The sequence below is a fragment of the Lutra lutra genome, chromosome 4 (genome assembly GCF_902655055.1).
Source record: "Lutra lutra chromosome 4, mLutLut1.2, whole genome shotgun sequence".
Classification (NCBI taxonomy): domain Eukaryota; kingdom Metazoa; phylum Chordata; class Mammalia; order Carnivora; family Mustelidae; genus Lutra; species Lutra lutra.
The window spans coordinates 156,017,189-156,043,370 of NC_062281.1; the positions used below are offsets into that span (position 1 = coordinate 156,017,189).

General features: G+C 44.1%; 1 protein-coding gene across 1 annotated transcript in view; it reads left to right on the top strand.

Annotated features, from left to right (window-relative positions):
* The window catches only part of RAB3B (RAB3B, member RAS oncogene family), a 67,497-nt gene extending 43,467 nt beyond the window's left edge, over positions 1-24,030 (top strand). The window contains 4 exon segments of the mRNA XM_047727999.1: positions 5,813-5,931; positions 9,371-9,423; positions 9,426-9,494; positions 22,880-24,030. Coding sequence (XP_047583955.1) covers positions 5,813-5,931; positions 9,371-9,423; positions 9,426-9,494; positions 22,880-23,067 — 429 coding nt within the window. The 3' untranslated portion in view covers positions 23,068-24,030.
* Positions 24,031-26,182: the final 2,152 nt, after the last annotated feature.

Genomic DNA, 26,182 nt, shown 5'->3' on the forward strand with positions numbered 1-26,182 from the left:
TGGGCAGGTTTGAATGAGTGGGAAGTGACACATTTCATGAAGCTCATCTACTCCAGCTGGGCAGACACTGGGAAGCTGGCCCTGTTCCTGGGGCTAACTCTGGAAGTGCAGAAAAAACAATTCTGATTCTTTATGGCACTTACTATGTACTAGGAAACATTCCCAGCATTTAGATATAATAACTTTCTTTTTTTTTTTTAAAGATTTATTTATTTATTTGACAGACAGAAATCACAAGTAGGCAGAGAGGCCGGCAGAGAGAGAGAGAGGGGAGAAGCAGGCTTCCCGCTGAGCAGAGAGCCCGATGCGGGGCTTGATCCCAGGACTCTGGGATCATGACCTGAGCCGAAGGCAGAGGCTTTAACCCACTGAGCCACCCAGGCGCCCTAGATATAATAACTTTCTTAATCTTCACAATAATAGATACCATTATTATTCCCACTTATAGATGGAGAGAATACTGCTCAGAAGGGAAAATTGCCCAATGAGAGGATTACATTAGAGCATAATGTAATTATGGGGACAGTGATTTGGGAGGGCATTTTAGAGGCTGCCTACCATAGCCACATTGTAAGTGGTAGAATAGGGATTCATACCCAGGAGTCTAACTTCAGAGACCACACTCAGTCTCAAAACTATGTGGCCTTTGTGTTTAGCGAGTGGTGATTGAATCCCTACTGTATGCACAACCCTATGCTAGGCACTAGGAGCATGGAGATGAAACTGGTTTCCATGTCCAAGCTCATTTATACTCCACACCAGGGCTTGACCTCTTTTCTTTTTTCTTTCTTTGTTCTTTCCTTTCTCTTCTCTTCTCTTCTCTTCTGTTCTTCAATCTCTACACCCAATGTGGGGCTTAATTGGACATCAATTGGGTGGCAGGACTCTCCTGTCAAATAGCTGGCACACAGGGCCAGGCTCTAGTCAAGAGGTGGGGGACTAGAAACTCTCACAGGGAAATGCTATAACACAGATGGAGTGAGAAGAGTTGAGACCTGCTAGCCATGCAGCTGCTCAGAAATCCTTCCTGGGCCTCTGTATCACTGCTTGGGATGGTTGGCTAAACTCTAGACCCTACAGGACAAGATTGAGGGCCTGCCTTGCTGATGGGTGGAAGGAGTCTCATCTGTGGTGTTGACTCCGAGGAGTTCAGGAAGCTGAGGCAGGGTGTGTGGGGGTGGAGTGGATCAATACTGTTGGCAGGTTCCAGAGGTACACACACAACTTCTGCATAGATAGGGTAAACTGATGATTTTCTCTCAGTGGTGCCTAAAATTTCCAGTGTTACCGTGTTCACTCACTCATCCATCTCTTTACTCATTCATTAATTCATTCATCTGCGTACTCATTTATGAAATGGAGAAAAATTATATTTGCCAGAACTCTTAGGGAGAAGTACTGTATGTGGTTAGTAGGAATACTCTGATAGCCACTTGAGAGGAAGAATAAGAGTAAGAGGAAAGAGTAAGGACCATACTCAACAAAAGGAGATGGAGATTTATATGCTCCCCAAGAAGGGTGGGTGTAGTAAGTACAGATTCAGTTTTTCTGAGTAAGGGTGTGCAAGTCTGGGCCAGAGCTGAATTGCTGAGAACATGGAGAAAATAAGCCCTGCCAGAAACATAACTGTTATCTTTAATTTCTCATCTCTTCACCTCTAATCCATTACATGCCCTACAGTTCACCTCTTAAACACCTCTTGGATCTGTTTCTACTTCATTCTCAGTGCTACCACTCTATTTCAAATGCTTACTGGGACTCATTGGAACCACTGCAAAGATCTTCTAACTAGCATTCCTGCTTGCCATCTCTTCTTCCAGTCCATTCTCTGCATCACAGCCAGAGTGATCTTTCTAAATAAAGTTAAGATCTAGTTATGTTAATTCCCTGCCTCAAAATCTTTCATTTAAAGTTAAAGTCCAGAGGTGCCTGAGTGGCTCAGTTGGTTGAGTGTCTGACTCTTGATCTCAGCTCAGGTCTTGATCGTAGGGTCATGAGTTGGAGCCCCATATTGGGCCCTGTGCTGGGCATGGAGCCTAAAAGTCCAAACCCATAGCACAACCTTTAAAGCTCTTTCTAGTTTTAGCACCTACCCATTCCCATTTCCTACCATTCCTTTAGTTCTTTTGGAGTAACTCAATGGCAAAAACTCTTCCTTCTACCATAATACTTTCCTTCACTTCTCTGCTTGGAAAAATTCTCTTTAGAAGAAGTCCTTGTTGTCCTCCTATTATTGTCACATAAGCACATCTTCAGGCCAGTGCTTCTGGACTTGGTACAGATTCATTAGTGGGAGCTACGCTGTCTGCCACATTTATGATTCTCCTCCTGGGCATATTAAAAGATTGCATTTTCTTGGATGTGGGCGTGTGACTTGCTTAGGCTAGTGAAATGGGAGAAGTGGAAGTTTTAAGAGCCAGCACATGACTCACACTTTATCCCTCTGGTAGCTGCTCTGTTGGTCTTTATCCTGGATAGGAAGACAAAAAGCAGAGCACCAGCTCTTAATTGATATGTAGTAATAGTAAAAAATAAAACCTTGTTTAAGCTGCTGAGATTAGGGATTGTTTTGTTACTGAATAGCTCAGTATATCCTAACAGATACACTACCTCTGCTTGACATCTTCTATAATTACTCAAAATCACCATGTTTCTACCTTACCTGATTTGTGGTGACACGTTTTCTTTATACTGATTATCTGGAACTCAAGACATATTGCCACATACTTCTTATTATCAGTCTATCAGTGTATGTCTTAGCTACCTCTGCTCTTTTACTGAGGCTCTTTGAGGGCAGGTATAGTTCTTGTTCCATTTTTAGATCACACAAAGTATGGTTCATGGATATGAATTACATATCATAGTATAAATTCACAATATAATTGTAATGAGTGTAGGCGTCATATAGACTATTTTGTGGGGTTTTTTGTTGTTGTTGTTTTAAATTTATTTATTTATTTCTTTTTAGTGTTCCAGAATTTATTGTTTATACACCACACCCAGTGCTCCATGCAATATGTGCCCTCGATAATACCCACCACCAGGCTCACCCATCCCCCCACCCCTCTCCCCTCCAAAACCCTCAGTTTGTTTCTGAGAGTCCACAGTCTCTCATGGTTCGTCTCCCCCCCCAGTTTCCCCCCAACTCACTTCTCCTCTCCATCTCCCAATGCCCTCTGTGTTATTCCTTATGCTCCACAAATAAGTGAAAACCATATGACAATTGACTCTCTCTGCTTGACTTATTTCACTCAGCACAATCTCTTCCAGTCCCGTCCATGTTGATACAAAAGTTGGATCTTCATCCTTTCTGATAGAGGCATAATACTCCATTGTATATATGGACCATATCTTCTTTAGCCATTCGTCAGTTGAAGGGCATCTTGGTTCTTTCCACAGTTGGCGACTGTGGCCATTGCTGCTATGAACACTGGGGTACAGGTGCCCTTCTTTCCACTACATCTGTATCTTTGGGGTAAATACCCAGTAGTGCAATTGCAGGGTCATAGGGAAGCCAGATAGACTTATTTTGAGTTGCAATTCTGACAGTGGTGATCTGTCTAAGCCTCAATTTCCTCATCTGGAGTAAAATGGAGTAACCTACAGAGTGTTTCTGAGTATGTGGATAACAGGTGCAACATATGTGCAAATAATGACATGGTGTAGTTATTATTGTTTCCTTATTTGTTTTTATTATCATTGTAGATTGTGTTTAGGAAATATTTGTACATACATCCCTTCTTTGATTATGGTTTAGTGGTATGTGCTTTGACCTGGAGTCAGAAGTCCTGGATTTAAGGCATAGTTTATGTCACCAGCTTTGTGACCTTGGGAAAGTCACATACCCTGGCTGCATTTTTGTATTCTCAGCTATAAAATATAAATGCTAATAATACCTACCTTGGGATTTTATAAAATTTAAATAAGCTAATATATGAGGAAATGTTTTATACATGCTCGAGGATCATGCATTCTGAAATTGTAATCAAACAGAGAAGATTGGCTGGTCCCTCACATAAGGGCTGTGTGGACATTTGTGAAGCATCCCAATGTGCGCCAGTGACACTTCACTGTTGGTCTTGTTTTTGCTTGCTTGCTTACATGTCGTCTTGCCAACTGGGCGTGATCTGCTTGAGATACAGAATTGTGTTGGTTATTTTTTAAGCAAAATATTTATTTCTCCTTATATAATTATGAGCAACATGTGCTTATTGTAGATAAAATAAAAGTGCATGAAAAAAATTAAAATCCCTGTAATTCTTGACTCTCATACAGAGATAATCACTATTAGTCTTTTGATATGCTTTTTTCCAGTTTTCTTTTCTACATCTATAGTTAGAAAACTGATACTATATCATATATACAAGCATTGTTGTATGTCCCAACAAATATTTTTGTGCATAGGTCTGATTTTCTAATTTTGTAGCAAAAGTTTTGAGGAGGAAAATTTCTGGGTCAAGAGTGCAAATATTGGGGAGCCTTGATGGCTCAGTCATTAGGCATCTGCCTTTGTCTCAGGTCATGATCCCGGCATCCTAGGATCGAGTTCCATGTCAGGCTCCTTGCTCAGCGGGGAGCATGCTTCTCCCTCTCCAGCTCCCCCTGCTTGTGTTCCCTCTCTCACTCCCTCTTTCTGTCATAAATGAATAAAATCTTTTTTTTTAAAAAGGTGCAAATATTTTTGATGATCTTGAGACTTCCAAATTGATTTTCAGAAAGACTCAACCAAGTTTCCATGAGCAAGGTGTGAGGTTGTACATCTCACTATATCCTCATCTATAATGGGAATTATAATTTAAAATAGTTCAAATCTGGGGTACCTGGGTGGCTCATTTGTTAAGTGTCTGTCTTTGGCTCAGGACATGATCCCAGGGTCCTGGGATGGAGCCCCGCATTGGGCTCTCTGCTCTACCAGCCTGTTTCTCCTCTCCCACTGCTTGCTGCTCCCTCTCTCTGTCAAATGAATGAATGAAATCTTAGAAAAAAAATAGTTCAAATCTTTTAATATAATAATTATTCACTGGTCTCTTCTCCTTTGAATTGTTTGTTCCTCTTTCCCTTTTTTCTGTTGAAATTTCAGTTATTTTCCCTCCCTCCCTTCCTTCTTTCCTTCCTTTCTTCCTTCCTGTAAACTCTGCCCTCAACATGGGGCTCAAACTCATGACCCCCTGAGATCAAGAGTTGTCTGCCCTACTGACTGAGCCAACCAGGTGCCCCTCAATTATTTTCTTAATACATTTTATGAGGTTTTATTTATTTTTTGAAGATTTTTATTTATTTGAGAGGGTGAGAGCATAGGGGGTGGGAAGGAACAGGAGGAGAAGGAAAAGCTGAGCAGAGAGCCTGATGTGGGGCTCAATCCCAGGACCCTGAGACCATCACTTGAGCTGAAGACAGATGTTTAACTGACTGTGCCACCCAGATGCCCCAATTTTTATGAGGCTTTATTTTATTATTTATTTTTAAAGATTTTATTTATTTATTGACAGACAGAGATCACAGTAGGCGGAGAGGCAGGCAGAGAGAGAGAGCAGGAAGCAGGCTCCCCACTGAGCAGAGAGCCTGATGCGGGCGCGATCCCAGACCCTGGGATCATGACCTGAGCCGAAGGCAGAGGCTTTAACACACTGAGCCACCCAGGTGCCCCTTTTATGAGGTTTTAAAAGACATTTTATTCTACCCACCAAGTACAATACAAGACACATAATAGGTGCTCCTTAAATATACCTTGGGTTATTTTTTAATTATTCTGAGGACTTTTAGTAGAACAAAATTAGACTTTCTAGGAGGCTAACTCTTTTTTCCTATGCAGGACACCGCTGGACAAGAGCGATACCGGACCATCACCACAGCCTATTACCGTGGGGCCATGGGCTTCATTCTGATGTATGACATTACCAATGAGGAATCCTTCAATGCTGTCCAAGATTGGTATGAGATTCATTCATTCATCTCATTCATTCATTCCACCTCACTCATTCATGATTCATCAAACTGTCTAGAAAAATCTACTGTGTGCTAGGCCTTGTCTAGAAGAATCAGACATGGCTCCTGGTCTCAAGGAGCATGTAGATGAGAGGAGAGGACAGAGCAGCAAGCAGGCAGTGAGAATATCATGATGTGCAGTAATGGAGACACGCACCAGGGCTGTGGGAACCCAATAGAGGGCTTTGACCCAGCTTGGGGAGCAGGGAAGACATTCTAGAGTTGTTGACTCAGATGCTACATTTTGTAAGATGAGCAGGGCTTAGCCAGAGGGTGAGTAGATAAGAACATTTCAGGAAAAGAATGCAGATGTGCAAAGACCAGAGGTAAGTGAGGGGTATAGGAAGACCAGAGGTCCTGAAGATTTGAGTGCTGGGGTAAGGAGTTTGGAGTTTATCTCCTAGCTGATAACATTTGAATAGGGAATCAGCAGGTTCAGATTATGTTTTGGGAAAATCATTCTGGTCACAGTAGTGAATGAATCCACATATGACTTCCCCATAAAATTTATCCCTCAGCTGGGGGTCAAGAGTACATCCAGTCCAAGTTTATAAGATTCAGTATACCATGGAAATTAGCAGCTCCAGAGGTACAACCTCTGAGTAATTTACAAATTCCTTCCTGGAGCATAACTCACAGGGAGAAGGGAGCTGAAGGAAAGGATAGGTAAGAGGGAGGGCCAGGAGCCTTGCCCAGTGGAAAGGATGAGGATGGGAGGAGGTGGAACATCTGTGCCATGAGTCTTCTTCAGAATCAGAGAGCTGAACAGGCCAGGCATACAGCAGCAGTGCTGGCCAGGGCCATGCTTATCTCCTGCTCCTCTTAGCATAATAGCTTCCCTTTGAGGACTTCCCTTCTCTGACAAAACAGGTTGCCATGATCTGTGAAGTACTGTTGGTGCGTTGCAGCCTTGAGCTGAGAGTGGCTTTGCCGACTGTCCAGGGTGCAGTCCACATGTCTGTCATTCACAGTGATCTGCGTTCTCCTTCTCAGCCTAGTGGTCACCTTCCCCTTCCTCCTTTCTCTCTCTTCCCTTCTAACAAGTACCCCCTATCTTCTTTTTCCTCCTTTCCTTCCTCTCTTTTCTCTTTACTCCTTTTTCTCTTCCCTTTCCCTTTACCCCCTTTTTATCCCCTCTCCTCTCTTCAGTCATGATCTGTCTCCCCTCCTCCTCTTTCCCTCCTTCTCCATCTTTCCCCTCATCTCCTATCATGGATGAGCTCTTTCTTTAAGTGTCTCCACGCTGCTCATTCCCTGTCAGCCTTGACCTTCTTCCCGTTCACCGTCAGTCCCTGTTCCTTCTGTCTCAGGAACACAGTGATTTTACACCTGGTGATGATCCTCCAAGAATAACCTGAGTTGCTAATCTGGGAGCTGGGAGTGAAGGGGGTGGGAGGAGGAGGAAGAGGACAGGAAGAGTATTTGGGGAGACATGGAGACTTGGCTCCAGTTATCTGCCTTGAGGCTGAAGATTGAGTGTCTCTTTCTCCCAAGCTCTGGCCTTTCAGTTTGCTCCTAGCAACATGACCCTAGACTAGTCATCTAAACCCCAGTGCTCAGCACAGAATCTGGTGCTTTGTCAGCCCACAACAAATGTGGCTGAGTGAATTCTGTACCTTGAAGGAATGGCTTCTCACCCCTAAAGAAAGAGAGGATTAGTGAGGGATCAGCTTTAGGAGCAGAGTCATTAATAGGTCCATGTTGCAGTTAGGGTTGAGTTAGAGTGAGTGTCAGTGTCGGATAGGGCCACATTTAAGACTGCTTCGGGATTACTATTAGCTGGCTTATCCATTCATCAGACACTTGGCTGACACCTTCTCTGCTCTGTGCTGAGGACTGGCACTCCTGAGATGAATGAGACTCTCCTTGCCTTCAAGGAGGGAGCTTATAAATCCAGCCAAATGTAACAGGTGCCATGGTAAAGGTGCAGGGGACCAAAAGGAGAAATAATCATTTCTATTTGATAGGGTAATTAGAGACAGAGTCCTGTCCCCACAAATAGATGTATCCACGATATAAGGTTCCTATTTTATTCACTATATTAAAATTTTGTTTCTCATAAGTAGCATATGCTCATTTTCAAAAATTTGAAAAATACAGAAAAATGTTTTGTAAAGATTTTATTTATTTAAGAGAGAGAGAGCAAGCAAACAGGGAGGGGGAGGAGCAGAGGGAGAGAGACAAGCAGACTCTGCACTGAGCTGGAGTCTGACTCTAGGCTCAATCCCATGACCTGAGATCATGACCTGAGTCAAAATCTAGAGTTGGTTGCCTAACCAACTGAGCCACCCAGGCGCCCCTACAGAAAAGTTTGTTGTTGTCGTTGTTTTAAACATTTTATTTATTTGATAGAGAGAGACACAGTGAGAGAGGGAACACAAGCAGGGGGAGTGGGAGAGGGAGAAGCAGGCTTCATGCTGAGCAGGGAGCCCAACTTGGGGCTTGATCCTAGGACCCTGGGATCATGACCTGAGCTAAAGGCAGTTGCTTAATGACTGAGACACCCAGGAGCCCCCAGAAAAACATTTTAAAAAGTTTCATAACCATCCTATGTGAAGGAAAACACTGCTGACGTTTTGGTTTCCACAAAGAATCACCATCTGAGGCCTCAGAGAATGTTTGTAAGTCACAGAGGAGCAGGGAGAGGCTAGCTGGGCCTGAGAAGGCCTGGGAAGGCTTCCCCCAAGGAATTATGTGACTAGCCCTGGGCCCTGGGTGATGAGTTAGTGTGGGGAAGGGACTCCCAGGATAGGCAAAGGCACAAGCCATGGAAGAGCATTTCGGGATAGTGAGAAGTGGGAGGAAGTGGGATGAAGCTAGAGAGACGGATGTGAATGGTCTTCAAACACCTGAGGGTTCTAGACTTCATCACACAGCTAGTCAGGGGGCCATAGGAGAGTCCCTTGTCAGAAAGGACTTATCATGGTCAGACAGATGTTTTAGGGGTGCCTGGGGGGCTCAGTCAGTTAAGCATTTGCCTTCAACTCAGGTTATGATCCCAGGGTCTTGAGATCAAGTCCCACATCAGGCTCCTTGCTCAGTGGGAAGCCTGCTTTCTCCCTCTGCCACTCCCCCTGCTTATGCTCTCTCTCTTTCTATCTCTGACAAATAAATAAATAAAATTAAAAAAAAAAAAAAGGTGTTTCAAAAAGAGCTCTCTGTCCAGTGAGGAGAGGGATGGACAGATGTATTAGAGGAAGACTTCTAGGATCTGGGTTGAGGTTTGCAGGCAGAGTTGGGGCAGGTGTCCATCTGTCCTCAGCTGAGTTCATTGACACAACTTGGGTGTAGCTAGCCCCAGAAGGGAAACCATGTCTTCGAGTTTTGCAGGGTCCTTGCTAGCATAACAGAATGTCATTAATGTCCTCTCTCTGCCTCTTTTTAGGGCTACTCAGATCAAAACCTACTCCTGGGACAATGCACAGGTTATCCTGGTTGGGAAAAGTGTGACATGGAGGAAGAGAGGGTTGTTCCCACTGAGAAGGGCCGGCTCCTTGCCGAGCAGCTTGGTATGGGCCAACATGTGTGTATGTGTATTTGTGCATGTTACATGGGAATGTAACATGAAGGGTGTGTTGTGATTGTGAATTATGTGCATGTGTGCTCTGTGTATATTGTTTTATGTTTGTGCAATGTGCATGTAAGCTTTGTGCTAGTGAGTTTTAGGTAATTTATTATTTATGATGTGTATATTTTATTATACTGAATTACTAAGTAAAAGTTAAATTTTTAAAAAACATTTTATTTATTTATTTGACAGAGAGATCACAAGTAGCAGAGCAGAGAGAGAGGAGGAAGCAGGCTCCTGGCTGAGCAGAGAGCCCAATGCGGGGGCTTGATCCCAGGACCCTGAGATCATGACCTGAGCCAAAAGCAGAGGCTTAACTCACTGAGCCACCCATTCACCCCAAAATTTAAATTTATGAATTCTTTTATTCACCAGTTCTTTCCACAAAGGCTTTGAGGTATCTTATAAGAATCATCATAGTATATAAATAAAGAAATAAGAAAATTGGAGTAAAGGGAAAACAAAGGTAGGAGAAAAAAAGAGGAAGACAGGGGTGAGGTAAATGTGTATGTTTTAAGTTCCCTGACATGCGTGAGAGTTGGGCCAAAATATTGGCTTTGAGCTTCCTACCAGCCATGTAAGGCAAGAAACATAATCAAGTACACAATCTTGAGATGGTCTTTAAAGTAAAAACAAACCCATTTTTTCTGAGAAGCACTTCTTTTCATTGGCAGCTGTAGAGCAGGCTTTATATGCTGGATGTGACCATGTCCTTAATATCAAACGTCCTTATTACAATCACAACATTACGTCTTAGAATTCCTCTCAATGTAAACTGAGGTTTCTTTACCAAAACATAATTCACAACAAAAATAATTGTATGAAGGGATGAAACAATGTGGTTTAAGGCACAGGTCAGTGATGCTCTGGCATTTTCCAAGGTTCAAGCACCTTTATCTCTGTGCTTCCCTGAGACCCAGGTGTCTCAGATGTGTCTTGGTGGCCTGACAGCAGAACTCCTACCAATACTTGCTTCAAAGAGCAGCGCCTTGCCTTGCCTTGCCAGAGAGAGAAAGAGACTGCACAAGCAGGGGAACAGCCAGCAGAGGGAGAAGCAGGCTCCCCACTTAGGAAGGAGCCCGATCCCAGGTCCATGGGATCATGACTGAGCCCAAGGCAAATGTTTAGTCGACGGAGCCACCCAGGCTTCCCTGTTTTGTTTCATTTTGTTTTGTTTTGTTTTCTTTTTTTTCTATACTGGGATTCAGTGTAGGGTCACCTCGGAGAAAAATTCCCCTGAAAGGCTCTATTGCTTAACTTTTAGCCAGTCTCCCTAAATATGTCTTATAACTTAGGTGTTATAAATGTTGAGGAGTAGGGAGTTTAAAGTTGTTTCTCTGATGGTCTCTGACGTAGAGATACTTGGGCTTGTAGGTGGGCAAACTGTATAATATACAAATGTGAGTTGTGTGTGGTATGTATTTGTATCACACGTATTATGAGTACATGCATGGGAGAGTGTCTTTATACTTCTTTCTTCCCTCCCTGCTCCCCAGGGTGGCCTGGAATAGAAATCAGCAAACTGTAGGTGTTTAATAAAGAGGGAGGTTGGGTTATCTGGGATCTTGCTGTTCTTACCCCATCACAGAAGTTGACAGCATCCAGAAAGTGCCTGTGCCTGTCCCCCTGTTCAAACGGTGAACCAACATTTGGGTGACCCTAGGCCTTCAACCTGCTGTCCCCAGGGAGACTCCCAGCACTTTTCCCTGGAGTGGCTACACCCCATCTGTTTAGAGTTCTCTCTTCTACTTCCCACCCTGTACCCTCATATAGCCGGTAAACTAAACCTCCACTCACTTTTCAAAACAGCTCAAGCTTCACATTTCTGTGAAGCCTCTCCTGGCCCCCAGAGCTCTTTCCTTCGTGCCCCTGCCTCCCACACAGCAGACACAGTCCTTATCACACTTGGGTGCACTTGTTTACTTGTCCATCTCCCCTAAAGTTCCATGAAGACAGGAAATGAGTCTAGTTTATTTTTGTGCCAACAGTGCCTACTTTGATGACCTGGCACTGAGTAGACACTGCAAAAATATGTTTTGATTAAACTTTATTATGTTAAGTATTTGGCTACTTCATTTTATTTCAATCCAATTAAGACTTTCTGAGTGCCTACTGTATGCCAGGTCCTGTGTAGTGGAACAGGACACACACTCCCCTGTCTGAAGGACAGAAACAGTGATACCCCATGTGATTGGTGCTGTGATAGAGGGATGTGCTGTGGGTTGTGGGGGAGCACAGAGGACACCTGACTCGGGGGACCAGAGAACGTGATGCCCAAGCTGAATCTTGAAGACAAAAAGGAGCAGCCAAGTAAGGAGGAGAAGAAGCAAGGATATTTCAGGGGAATAAACTGGTAAAGGCAAGGACCAGCACTGTGTGTTCAGGGAACTGTAAATCATTGACAGTGTGAGTCGAGAGTAGCCTTTCTCAAAGAGACTTATGCCATTGGAAGGATGCCAGCTGATTTTATGTATATACTTTGATGTATTAGAAACAAGGATATGTAATCAGCATGTCAATCCTTAGAACTAACAAGACTAAGTTCTAAAAGGTGAGTTAGTTTTATATTTGGAAAAAAATATAATTGGCATGCCAAGTGCTCATGACTAAGATTTTTAACAAGTGAGTTGGTTAAATATTTATTAGGTGCTTACCTTGTGCCAGGCACTATTCTAAGTGTTTTAAAGTATTACTCATTTAATTTAATTCCGCTAGAGCCCTCTGAAATACATACTTCTCTTATCTCTAAATTGTTTTTTTTTTTTAAACAGATGAGAAAACTGAGGCACAGAGAAATTGAGTAACTTGCTTAAGGTCACACAGCTACTAACAGGTAGAGTCAGAATTTGAACCCAAGCAGAAGTCTGGCTCCAAGGCCTGTGCTCCTAACCACTTAACCTCACTGTATAATAACTATGATAGTAGGTGACATTGATCCAGGTATTCTATGAGATGCTGTGTATTAATTATTTCATTTAATTCTCACTATAACCCTTCCAAGTAGGTACTGTAGGGTATGTCCAATACTCTGAAAAATGAAGTTCAGAGGGTTTAAATAATTTTCTCAAGTTTATGTAGTTAATAAGTAGTGGAGTCAGTTTAGATCTATCAAATTTATGTAGGAGCATAGATGAAGTCAGATTAATTCTTGAGTTTAGGGAGGCACTTAAAGAAGGCCTTAATCAATAGGTCAGATTTGGGCAGGTCGTAGTAAACCATGTCTGTCCTACACATTTTCCTAAGCTTTCCTCTGTTGCTTACTAGTATTTGACTATTTAGACACATGTCTCTCTTGCTAGACCTCAAGAGCAACAAGGTTATGTTTCATTTGGTTCATTATCCTAAGTACCAGAATAGGTTAGATATTCATTCATTCATTCATCCATTTATTCACTTATTCATTGAGCACTTAGTCTAAGCTGGGCTCTGTCCTGGTACTTGGGTTATAATAGTGAACAGAACAGCTATTGTATTTATTATCATGGAACTAATGGAAAAGGGATAATAAACAAATAATTATCCAAATATATAATTTAACATGTTTTAAATAGACAAACTGAATGGTGTGTGAATTATCTCAATAAAACTGTTAGAAATTGTGATAAGTTCTGCATGAGGTAGGACTCCTGTTATGGCAAGTGATAGAATCCCAAATCTGTTTTTAAAATAGATTTATTTATTTTTTTAAAGATTTTATTTATTTATTTGACAGACAGAGATCACAAGCAGGCAGAGAGGCAAGCAGAGAGAGAGAGAGAGAGAGGAGGAAGCAGGCTCCCCGCTGAGCAGAGAGCCCGATGCGGGGCTCGATCCCAGGACCCTGGGATCATGACCCAAGCCAAAGGCAGAGGCTTTAACCCACTGAGCCACCCAGGCGCCCCTTAAAATAGATTTAAAATAGATTTAAAATACTATTTTTAAAATAGAATTTATTAGCTCTTATAGCTGGAAAGTCCACTAGACCTAGGATTCATTGCACGTTCCATTTCTCAACTTTGCTGATCCCTTCAGCCTCCTTCCTTCTCCAAACTCTATGAGGAGTAAGATGGATGATGGCAGCTCCAGATTATCTTCCCAACTCCTGCAAAAAAAGGCCTTCTGTGTCCCAGCTGCCATATATATCAATGTCAGGGAAGACCGTGATTGGCCACCTGTGAGTCACATGCCTGTCCCAGTGGCGGGGGGAGGCGGGTATGATAACCTATAGTGCTACCACAACTCTTTAAAACAGTGATTCCCCAAAGGAAGGAATGGTGGGCAGATAAAAGTAACATAAGTTACAAGTACTGTGAAGAAAGTGAGAAAAGAGAAACCTAATTTTAGACTGGAGACTCAAGATCTTCTGAGAAAGTAACACTGAAGCTGAGAACTAAAAGATGAGAAGAAGTTAGCCAGGCAGAGTGGGTGTGAGTGTGTGTGTGGGTGGGTGTGTGGGGGGAGGCAGAGGGCCATATTCCAGATCAAGAATAGTCCTAATGTCGGGTAGAGCTTGAAGCACTCATGATACTGAAAGAAGCCCATTCCACAAGGATTAGACAATCAAGGGGAGAGTAGTATGAGGGGAGAGTAGAGAGGCAGGCAGGGGCCAGGTCATGAAGGGTCTTGTGGACCACGTTAAGACTTTTGCAAGGATGTGATCAGATCCAGGAACAGTGAGGGAGGGTGCTCAGCCTTCCTCATCCCCACATCCATCCTATCCCTCTGCTGTTCCAACAATTAAGTAAGTTTCAGTGGTGTGCTGGCCACCATAGTAGTGCTTCTCTTCTACTTTATGGGATTCCTCTTCAGCTTTTAGCTTTCCTTTCCTTTAGCTTTTCTCAGCTCACTAGGCCAAGACTAGTGATATGGCCAGCAGCTAGCTTTCATTAAAGCTGTGAGTAGCAGCAGGTCGTCAATATCCTCAAAGCTCCTGGGACATGGGTGAGACCATGGAGTCACTGAGGCAAGTGGATCTTCGGGAGAGTGCAGGAGTTTCAGGGACTCCTGTTCTTTTTTTTTTTTTTTTTAAGATTTTATTTATTTGACAGAGAGAGACACAGCAAGAGAGGGGACACAAGCAGGGGGAGTGGGAGAGGGAGAAGCAGGATTCCTGTCCAGTAGGGAGCCAATGCGGGGCTCCATCCCAGGATCCTGGGATCATGACCTGAGCCAAAGGTAGATGCCTAATGACTGAGCCACCCAGGTGCCCCAGGGACTCCTGTTTTAAGAAACATGGCACTTTAGGGCCTCTGCCCTCCTGTGATCCTCAGAAAGGGACTTCTTGTCCCTTCCCTAAATCTGAATGCAAATGGATCTGGCCAAAACTCAAAGAATAGTAAAAGAGAAATGCACTTCTGCCTACAAGGGGAGGAGAGACTCATTTACAATGTGGTTTTGGAACACACACATACACTCACTCCCACAAAGTATAGTGGAGTTAGGAGGCTGAGGGTTAGGACCTCGGAGGCTGAGGGTTTTATCCTGTTTCTGCCACTAGTTTACTATGTGACCTTGAGCATCATGTTTCCTGTTCCTGGGTCTTTGTTTGGCCATCTGAAAAACAGGATTTGGATTCGTTGAATGGGAAGGTACATTTGGCTCTATTCCTCTTTGAGTCCATGATTTCAGTTCCCATAATTCCTACTTATCACTCAGACTCCACAGACCCTTAACACTAGCTTGCTTATTTTAGGTGCCTGTTAGATGTTGTGTTTTTTCATTTGGTGTTTTGGGTGTTTTTTTTGGATTGGAATGAACAATTGAAACCTGCATCACTGAGCCTGGTTACAGAGAATCAAAGACCCAACTGACATTGATAGTAACTAACTTGGTGCAGTGACTATAGTTTACAAGGTGTTTTCACAACAATTTTCTATGATCCTCACTCTTACTTCTAGCCTGGAAGATGCCATTATCATCAGCTCCATTATACTGATGAAGAAGCTGAGTCCACACTTGTGTTTTCTTGCACACAATGAGCTGTGCCACACTTCTGTGTCTTTATTTTTTCATTGAAAGATTATGTAACTTTTCTAAATGATTCAGGTAACAGGTATTAGGTCCAGTACTCAAACTCAGGCTTTGGACTAAAAATCTTAATGTCCCCATTATATCATCATCCAGTGGTGTTTTCCCAAAAAGCTTGCCATGGTTTCTCATCAAATTTCTACCCTCGGTCACAGTGTTAGTGAAATTTCTTTAGTGATAACATATAACTCAAGTTAGGAACTTAGATAATAAAGGTTTGTTTCTCACAGATGCTAGCTACAAGTCAGCTGTGACTCTGTTCCATGTGTCCTCTTACTCTGGGATCCAATCTGAGGTGGCTAAACTAGACAAAAGCTCTTAAATCTTCTATTGGGACTTGGAATGCCCACATCCGTTGGCCAAAGCAAGTCAGATGACCAAATCTAATGTCAGTGGAACAGGGATATATTCCTCCCACAAGTAGGCTCTGCAAGCCACTTGCCAGTGGGAAGGGGAGCCAGATCCTCTAGAGGAAGGCAAGGGAATGATCTGCCACAATCACCTAACACATGATGGACCCTGGGAACATAGAGGTGAGTGGGTTCCCTGGCCTTAAGATGCTCATTGATGGGATACCTGGGTGGTACAGTCAGTTAAGTGTCTGACTCTTGGTTTTGGCTCAGGTCATGATCTCAGGGTCATGAGATCCAGCCCTATATTGGGCTTGGTGCTGAGTCTGCTAGAGATTCTCTTCCTCTCCCCTTCCCCCTTGCTCTAGATAAATAAATGAAATCTTTAAAATAAATAAATAGGGACGCCTGGGTGGCTCAGTAGTTAAGCGTCTGCCTTCGACTCAGGTCATGATTCCACGGTCCTGGGATAGAGCCCCATGTCGGGTTCCCTACTCCACAGGAAGCCTCCTTTCCCCCCTCCTACTCTCCCTGCTTGTATTCCCTCTCTCTCTGTCAAATAAATAAAATCTTAAAAATAAATAAATAAATAAATAAATAAATAAATAAATAAATAAAATATTTTAAAATAAGATGTTCATTGACTAGGGGAACAAAATAATAGAGAGATAATTTCAATATCCTTTGGGTAGATGGCTTTGCCAGTCCTTAGCCTCTGTGCTGTCATTCTTTACTCTTCTCTCCTGCAAACACGCCTGTCCCTTGCCCTGAGTTTGACATTTGAGGGCTGTGTTTCCCAGTTCCTGTGACAGTGGCTTCTGTCTGGATTAAGCCAAGGAGAGACACTGGCAAGGCCAAAGGGGCACCTGTATATTCCCACTCCTCATTCCTCAAGTAGAGGCGGCTGCTCTTCTCTGGCCATGGTTCCAGCTTCTTTTGGCTGTAGTAATGGATTTATTAGTTTGTTTGCAGTTGATGAGCTCTGGTTTCCTCACTGTTCTGTCTGCCTCTTTGTTCTTCTATTACCTGTATAACCAATTCCCTCTGGTTTAAATGTTAAGAATAATTCCCATTTTCCTGTTGGAATCTGAAATGACTGTGTAAGGTACCGTGAGATTACAGTGGAGAGGCACATTGTATGTTCTGAGTGGCGGAGGTGGGGTAGGAAGAGAGAGGGAAGGCTCTTTGCAATCAGTGATTCCACAGGTAAATAATGAAGGTGATCGGGAATAGGAGCTGGAGAGTAATAACATGAGCAATGACACCAAATAAGAAAGTGTTGGGGCGGGGGGTGGGAAGGTGGGTGAGCCTGGTGGTGGGTATTATGGAGGGCACATATTGTATGGAACACTGGGTATGGTGCATAAACAATGAATTCTGGTACACTGAAAAGAAATTTAAAAAATTTTTAAAAAAAAGGAAGAAGGAAGTGTCAAGAGGTGCCTGGGTGGCTCAACTGGTTAAGTGACTGACTCAGTTTTGGCTCAGGTCATGATCTCAGGGTCCAGGGATTGAGCCCCGTGTTGGGCTCCCTGCTCAGTGGTGAGTCTGCTTCAGGGTTCTCTCTCTCCCTCTTCCCCTCCCCCTGCTCTCTCTCTCACTAAAACAAACAGATAATCTTTTATTTTTTTAAGATTTTATTTATTTATTTGACAGAAAGAGAGAAAGAGATCACAAGTAGGCAGAGAGGCAGGCAGAGGGCAAGGGGTTAAGCAGGCTCCCTGCTAAGCAGGGAGCCTGATGTGGGACTCGATCACACTTGATCCCGGGACTCCAGGATCATGACCTGAGCTGAAGGCAGTCGCTTAACCAACTGAGCCACCCAGATGACCCAAACAAACAGATAATCTTAAAAGGAAAAGTGTCAGTGTCTCTAGAGCATTGTGTGAGCCAGGAAGATGAGGTTGGGGAAGTAGATAGAGGTCAAGACATGCAGGTTCTTGGGTGCTAAGCCAGCGAGGCTGGGTGTTGCATTAATTAGACCTCTGTCAGTCCCAGCTGTATAAATCCAAGTCAAAATAGCTCAAATTATACAGACAGATGCATAGCTGAGCAGAATAGAAGAGAAGGTTTCTGTAAATGAGATGATAAATTCAGGGTGTTGGATGAATGGTCCACATGAAACTCAAAGTTTCTGAACATGAGAACAACTCTGGACAGAAAGGAACACAGTGAGTCCCTTGCCAAATCATCAGTGACTAGAAGGGCATGAGTTGAAGATTGATATATGACAGAGATGGGAGGTATCAGAGCGAGACAGAAAAGGAATTTGAACATGAAAGTAGAGGAGAGATGTTCTGGGGGCAGTATCAGGATGAGGAGCAATGAGTTCAGTTGGTCATGGATTTTGAGTAGAATTCGGAGGTTAAATTCAGAAGTAGGCAGTGTGGACAAACTCTGTGGGTCTGTGGCAGCTGTCTTTGGATGGGACAGGTAAACATGATCTTGGGGGGTGGTAAGGATTATTTCAGATTCAGCTAAGATTGGGCCCTATTAAAGACAGCAGAAATATTGTTCTGAAGCCAATGAGAGGGAGGAAAGGATGGAGGGCTAGTCTGATTAATTGGTTGTCATCTTCCTGACCTCACTAGGCTCTCAGCTCCTGAGAATCCTTATTAATGAACCTGAGGAAAAGGTTACCATCTGGGCCTGCCAATGAAGGGCCTTCCGGAAGTCTGACAGTAATTGGGTGGGTGTGCATTTGGGGTGGTTCTGCTAGGAAAAGAGATCCATGAGCTGGCTAGGGCCATGAGCTGCTTATTTGAATCAGAGCTCTGATACCTTGGGTACTTTTGAGATGACAGTGACGACATCTCCTTGGCATGATATATGAGCTCTCCATGAGTCTCCACGAGACTTACTGCTTCATCGCTCATCACTTTAGGCTTTCTGCTCTAATGATAGCAAACTGCTATTCTTTGCCCCATTATCTGTGCTCATGCTGTTTCCCCTGCCTAGTAGGCTACACATGCATGTGCTCACACATACACTCACAATCACATGTCTTAGGCTGATATCTGCTTAAGAATCACCTTCCCCAAGAAGCCTTCCCTGGCTCCCAGGACAGTTAGGTACCTCCTCTCGTGCCCTGCTAATCCCCTCACTTTTCACCATTCCAGCATTTATCACTGTGCTGTCATCAGTGTGTCTGTTTCCCACACTAAACTAGGATCTCCTTGAGGGCAAGAACTCCTGATTCACCTCAGTGTCCTCGTGCATGTTGAGCTGAGTTCTCATGACCCGCACTGAGCACATCCTCTCAAGCACGCCCTCCATGCTCATCCCCAACTCCTTCATTCATCTGTTCATCAACCAACACTCACCAAACACCTATTCCTCTGGCTAGTGCTGGGGCTCAGATGAATGACGTGATCCCTGCTCCGGGAGCTCCTTGTCAAGTGGACTTCTACCATGCTGGGTAACATGTGCTATAGCAGAGGGAAGCACAGAGGGAAATGAAGGGGCTGTATTTAAGCCGAGTCCTAAAGAATGAGAAGTTAGTTAGGTGAAGAGTTCTGCTCAATGCTAGCCTTAAAGTCTCCCCTCTCCACCAACTTCTGGAAGCCTCCTTCTGCAGCCTCATCCCCTGCCGCACTCTCTCTCCCCTGTATTCCAGCACAGCCTCTGGTTTGCTGTACCTGGTTAGTAAATGTTACAATGTGTTTGGTCACTGTTCCAGCTGAGCGAGACAAGGGGACATAAGGGATAGAGCCCTGGCTTATGCCCATCTCCAAGTCTAGGTTTTCCTAGCTGTACATTACAAATAAATTCTGCCTTGCCCTACCCTGCTCACAAGGTCTTAAAATTATATTTTTGAACTGTTACAGGCTCACCCCATTCCACAGATTAAGAAATAGAGGGTGAGAGAGATTGAACAACTTGCCTGAGGTCACACAGCTAGTAGCTGACAGGAACTATATTCAAATCCAGACTATATGACTCCTGGGCCTCTTCCCACTGCCCACCTATACAACATGACATGTCCTTTCCTTGGTGCCAATTCCTCAGAAGGGATTTGTGCCCCTGGCCTTGACCTGTGTCCTCATCTTCATCCATACTGATAGTTGGAGCCTATTTCCTTCTTTACCTGTTTTCCCCTTTCCGAGGCAAGCAACACACTTCCTCCACCTCCCTAAACATTGTCATTTACCAGGAAGTCAATTTTTATGATATTCATTAAGGAAGACATGCTGGGGCAGGGGTTGGTTCTCTGAAGCTGACAGGGTTTCCGTGGCCCAGATAACAAACCAGTAGCCACCTTCTTCTTTCTCATGTGGCCACAGTTAGGGCGTATTTCTCCTGCTGGCCTTTCTCAGGTTATGAAATGGGCCACAGAGAGGCTGTCAACCAGATGAGGCCTGGGAGGAGTTGGGAGTGCCTTCAAGCTGAGATGGCGGAGGAAGAAGAACCCTGTCTGTACCTGGGGGCTTCAGCCCTCTCTGTGGACAGTGCACTAATAGGGAGAAGGAGGGAGGAGGAAAGAAGGCCCCTCCTTTGTGGGGAAAGATGATAAAAGAAGAGAAATGGGATGAAGAGGACATGAGAAGAGCAAGGTGAAAGTAGAGAAAAAGCAACTGTCGTTCCAACAGGCAACTCTGGGCAGCAGTTAATCCGTCGTCTCGCTCAGTTCTCCCAGTTGCTCTCAGTAGAAAGGTACTGTGGCTACCAGCCAAGTAGCCTGAGACTGAGAGGCTAAGTGATTCAGAGAAATAAAGTGACTTGCCCAGATTCAGACACTGTGGTAGTCAAATTAAAGCAAAGGGGGGCCAGGGTGCCTGGGTGGCTCAATCAGTTAAGCGTCTGCCTTTGGCTCAGGTCCCAGGTCATGGTCCCAGGGTCTTGGGATTGGGCCCCCCCACCTTGGACTCCCAGCTCAGTGATTCAGAGAAATAAAGTGACTTGCCCAGATTCAGACACTGTGGTAGTCAAATTAAAGCAAAGGGGGCCAGGGTGCCTGGGTGGCTCAATCAGTTAAGCGTCTGCCTTTGGCTCAGGTCCCAGGTCATGGTCCCAGGGTCTTGGGATTGGGCCCCCCCACCTTGGACTCCCAGCTCAGTGGGGAGTCTGCTTCTCCCTCTTCCTCTGCCCCTCCCCCTGTTTCTGCATGTGCTGTCTGTCTCTCTCTAATAAATAAATAAAATCTTTTAGAAAAAGGGCAAGAGGGGACCAAAGGGACTTGTAAGGAGGGGAAGATATGGTCAAGGAAGGAAGGAAGGAAATTGAAAGAGAGAAAGAAAAAAAAGAAACAGAGCAAGAGAAGTGGGATACAGGGCTATGTATGGATGTGGAGGCAGCCAAATCCAGATCTAAACCCAATTTCCGCTAATGTAACTATGTGACCTTGTGTGAGTTATGTAATCTCTTGGAGTCTTCATTTTCTCATTTATAATTTGAAGATGATTATATTTACCCACAGGCTGTTGTGAGGATGAAGTAAGATAGTATTTCCCAAGCTCCTGGCATAGTGTCTGACATTTAGTAGGTGCTCAACAAATATCAAGAATCCCAAGGAGAAAGTATGAGGAACATAAGGGAAAAGAAGGAGTGACAGGAAAGGGAAGAGAGAAGGTTTTGAGGAGAAAAAAGGATGGGCCTGGAAAGAGAAGAAAGAAGAAGGCAGATGGACAAAAGAGGAGGGAGGAGGCTAGGGTAGGAACATGTAGAGAAGAGCAGCCACCAACCTGGCCAGAACTCCACAACTGGGAAGCAGCCATGTTGTCTGAATCAAGAAGGTCTTTCTTATTTCTCCCAGGACAGCCAAGCTCTGTTCATTGTCCCAGAAAGTGTCATTCAGGATCATAAGGTACAAAACAGACAAGATATCTCACACTTCAAGCGCAGTCCTCCAGGTGTCTTATGTTGGGTTTGTGTGGAGAAGAAGAGATACAGGGGAATTCTAGGGGGGATCTGTGGAGGAGGAACCTCGTGGAGTGGAGACACGCCAGTGAGTTTGGGATGGAAAGGGCAAATGAAACTTTGCTTGTTCAGTGTGGATCTTGGGGAGCCTTCCAGATCCTAGACTAGAGCTTGCCAGGCTGAGATGAGTGGAAGGCAGGAGAAAGAGGAGGAAAAGCCCTGGTCAAAAAGGTCAAAGCCTGGACTTTGTCAAACACTGACTGGTTCCTCTGTTTATCTTGGGCAAGTCGGCTTGTTTCTCTAAGCCACAGTGTCTGCTTTAGTGAAATGGAGAGGGTCTACAGAGGAGACATGAGGATCCGATGATGTAATGGATGTGAGAAACGCATTGAGAGAATGTGAAGGGCTGTGTACACATATTGAAATATTTGCTCTTTCAGAAAACACCTAGTGACACCCACTCTGTGTCAGGCACAGTGCTGTATACCTGCATTATCTTGTTTAATGAGGTAGGTAAAGTTATCCCCATTTATAAACCAGGGAGTTGATTCATAAAGAGAATTAGGTGACTTGCTGGGGGTAACACAGCTGGCCAATGGTAGAACCAGGATCTAGCTGACTCTACAGCCAGTGCAGGTAACCCTTGCCCTGTACCACCTCTTTCTTTCTTTCTTTCTTTCTGTCTACCACCTTCTGTCTACAGGTTTATCTTTCTTTCTTTATCTTTCTTTCTTTCTTTCTTTCTTTATAAATTTTATTTTAATTTTGTTAAACGTTTTATTTATATATTTGAGAGAAAGAGTGAGTGAGAGGCAGAGAGCATGAGCCGGGGAGGGGCAGAAGGAGAGGGAGAAGCAGACTCCCCACTGAGCAGGGAGCCCGACGTGGAGCTCAATTCCAGGACCCCAGGACCATGACCTGAGTTGAAGGCAGATGCTTCCCTGACTGAGCCACCCGGGCACCCCTGTACCATCTCTTTAAAGCAGAATCCTCTGCCATGGAATTAGGCCTCCTTGCTTCACTACTTTGCACCGGCTATATTAATCCGGAGTTTTCTGGCCAGGGGGCATAAAAAGGAGGGAAAAATCCTTACTGTTATCTCTTCTCTCCCTAGGGTTTGACTTCTTTGAAGCCAGCGCCAAGGAGAACATCAGTGTGAGGCAGGCCTTCGAGCGCCTGGTAGATGCCATTTGTGACAAGATGTCTGATTCGCTGGACACAGACCCCTCCGTGTTGGGCACCTCCAAGAACACCCGTCTCTCAGACACCCCACCGCTGCTGCAGCAAAACTGCTCATGTTAGGCAAGGCCCACCCTCCTGATCTCCCCTTCTTGTGACCCTGCACCCACTCTGCTTCCCCTATTACAGTCGATCCACCCCCAGCCCCATGCAGGCTGAGTTGCTGCTGTCCTTTGTTTGCAGCAGAGGCGGAAACGTGCCCCTTGAGTTCTCTGTAGATAGTCCCACTAATAGACACCCAGTCCTAGACTAAGAGCTAGGTCACAGCATGGGTAGAGATTCATTTTACAAAAGAAGACTCCATCTTACAAAGGGGATTCACTTCAGGGACTTGAAAAGCGAGTCTCTTTTCTGTCTTTAAAATAAGATTTCCTCCATTTACCAGAATTTGACACAGCATACTTTGCAGGGCCCACCTGCACAGCTAATCCTATTAAAGAAAACGTCCTCATACACAACATGCTTGTTTCCTATCAGGCTCCCTGTGGGGCTTCCTCTCACTGCAAGCCAAGCTTTGACTCTCAAAGCCCTATGCCTGTTACCACGGATGCCCAAGGGCCTCGGGCAGTTGCTGTGGTGACAGGCCAGAGCTAATCTCCAGAGAGCTCAGGCTCTCTAATGATGCTGAAGGAGCAAAGGCTGAGTCAGAAATATACTTAAAAGAAAAGATTATTCCCTGCAAAATGTCAAAGGTTCCCGCTATATAAAAGAGCAGGAGGGTGAGCTCAAGAAAGACAGAAAGAAAAGAGAAACACAGGCAAGATGAAGGAATAGGTCATGACTTTCTGATTTTGCTGTTTTCCAGCTAGTTCTTAACTGTGGGAACTCCATGAAATCGGTCTTTGTTTTTTAGACTCCCAGAATTTGAAATATTTAGAGTTACCTAGTCTGACTAGTCAGTTTCAATCTTCACAGCTCTGGAAAGTGGATGCCAGGCCTCACAACCAAATCTCTTTCTTCTTCTTCTTTTTCTTTTTTCTTTCTTTCTTTTATTTTAAAAGAATGTTATTTATTTATTTATTTAGAAAGAAAGAGCGAGCAGGAGGAGCAGATGGGGAGAGAGAGACCCTCTAGCAGACTCCCTGCTGAGCCCGGGGCCCAACTTGAGATTCTGTCCCACAACCCTGAGATCATGACCTGAGTCAGAATCAAGAGACAGTTGCTTAACTGACTGAGCCACCCCAAGCACCCCACCAAATCTCTTTCTTCTAAAACACACCTTCTAGGCAGGGCTGGGAGCTCATTGTCTATACCACCCTTGGGCAGCTCTCATAATCAGAAAGTTTTCTTTGCTGTAAGCTGAAATCTGTCCCCTGGAAATTCTTCTTTCTTTCCTCACCCCATTTATCCCAGATCTGCTGTCAGAGACCTCACAGTCCATGCTTCTTCAGCTCCTGTCACCCTCAGATGATTTGAGAAAGAAACCATGACCTCTGCCTTCTCTGAATCAAGTAGTTCTGCCGTTCTTCATAATGTCTTCCTACCATCCTGCCCTTTCTTCCAACCCATCTTTTAGTCACTCCTGAGTAGTTTGACTGGGAAATGTGATTCTAAGCAGGATAAATCTGAGGGGACATGACCCTAACAAAATTGGGAAAGCTGAACTCAGAGGTCCCAATCCCAAACTCATTCTCCTGGGAGTGAAATCTTCATTTCTACTGAAGAGTAGATATGAAACCACTCCTAGTGGAAACTGCTTAACTAAATACCTGAAGGGAAAAACTAAACCAAAATCAAAACCACAAAACCCTCTGACACCAGAAACAAACCGAATGGATTCCAGTTTGTCTAGACATGGCAGATGTTTGGTTTTTAGCTGAAATAATGAAATGGAACTAGCAGTGATTCCTGAAAATCTCTCCTTCCAGGCCTGACCCAAATCCCTATCTTCCCCTGCACTAACACGCTACCTCAGAAGTTGGTGAGGGGAGAAGGTGTTGGAAGCGTCTCTTCCAAGTTTTCTCTCCATTTCAAATGCCTCTCATTATCCTAGGAAAGTGCATTGAGTCACATAGTTCCAGTGACTACCTAAAAGGACCTTCCAGAGTCAGCCCTATGGAGATGTTGCTTTCTGATGCAATGCACAGGATAGAGCTTTGGACATTGGAATTAGGAATCCTGGACTCTGCCCTTAAATCAAGTGTGACTCTGGATCAGTCACTCCATCTCTGAGTCTTGATTTCCCACCTACAAAATGAGGGGGCTATTTGGGTAATCTTTAAGGTCCCTTCTAGTGCTAATAACTCTCTGACTTTCTTTTTCACCTTCATCATTTCAGTTGATCTGCAGAATAAACCTAAGAGATGAGGATTATCCCCCTAGTGTCATTGTAGCTAACACTGATGTCATGCTTACTGTGTACTAGACATTGTTCCAAGCACTTTACATGTATTAACTTACTTATCATCTCAACATCTTTGTGAAGGAGGCACTATAATCAACCTCACTTAAATATGAGGAAACTAAGGTATAAAAAGATTCTCTAGCTTGCCTAAGGTCACATAATGAGTAAACAATAGAACAGGGGTTCCAATCCAGGCAGTAGGCTCCAAGGTTGATGCTCTTACCACATTCTGTACTACATTTTTCATGAATAAACTGTGACCCAAAAAGGTTAAGAACTTGGTCAAGATGGTACAGCTGGCAAGTATTAGAGCCGTGTTAGGATTTGATCCCAAGGCCATCAAATTCTAAGTGCACTCGAGAAAAGACTTACATCTCTTTGTTAACAAATCGCTCAACTATTCAGACTAATCCGAGGTGATGGATGTCTAATGCTTCTGGGAAGTAGTCAGTCTCTGAGGCAACCAGGTCCTAAGAGACGGAGCAAAAATTGTCCAGCATTTCTCAAGTTCAAGTCCCTGTATCAGCCTTTGTCAGACAGTTCTTACCTAGCCCTCAAACAGTGCTTTAAGCAGCTTCCTGCTCCAGCAAGGGGGCATTTTGCAGGAATGACTTGGTTGACTTCTTTGACCACGGAAGGATGTGATCCCTTTACAGGCAGTGGTTCTAGATGCGCTTTTTACACTGTCAAGCCTATACAGGTCAGGCGTAATTACAATTTTCCTGGGCAGTAACACCCATCTGCTCTAGTCCTTGGATTTCAGACTGAGCTCCTAGTGACCCTTGGATATTTTAGGACATATATCCAATAATCTTTTGTTTCATCTTGGATATC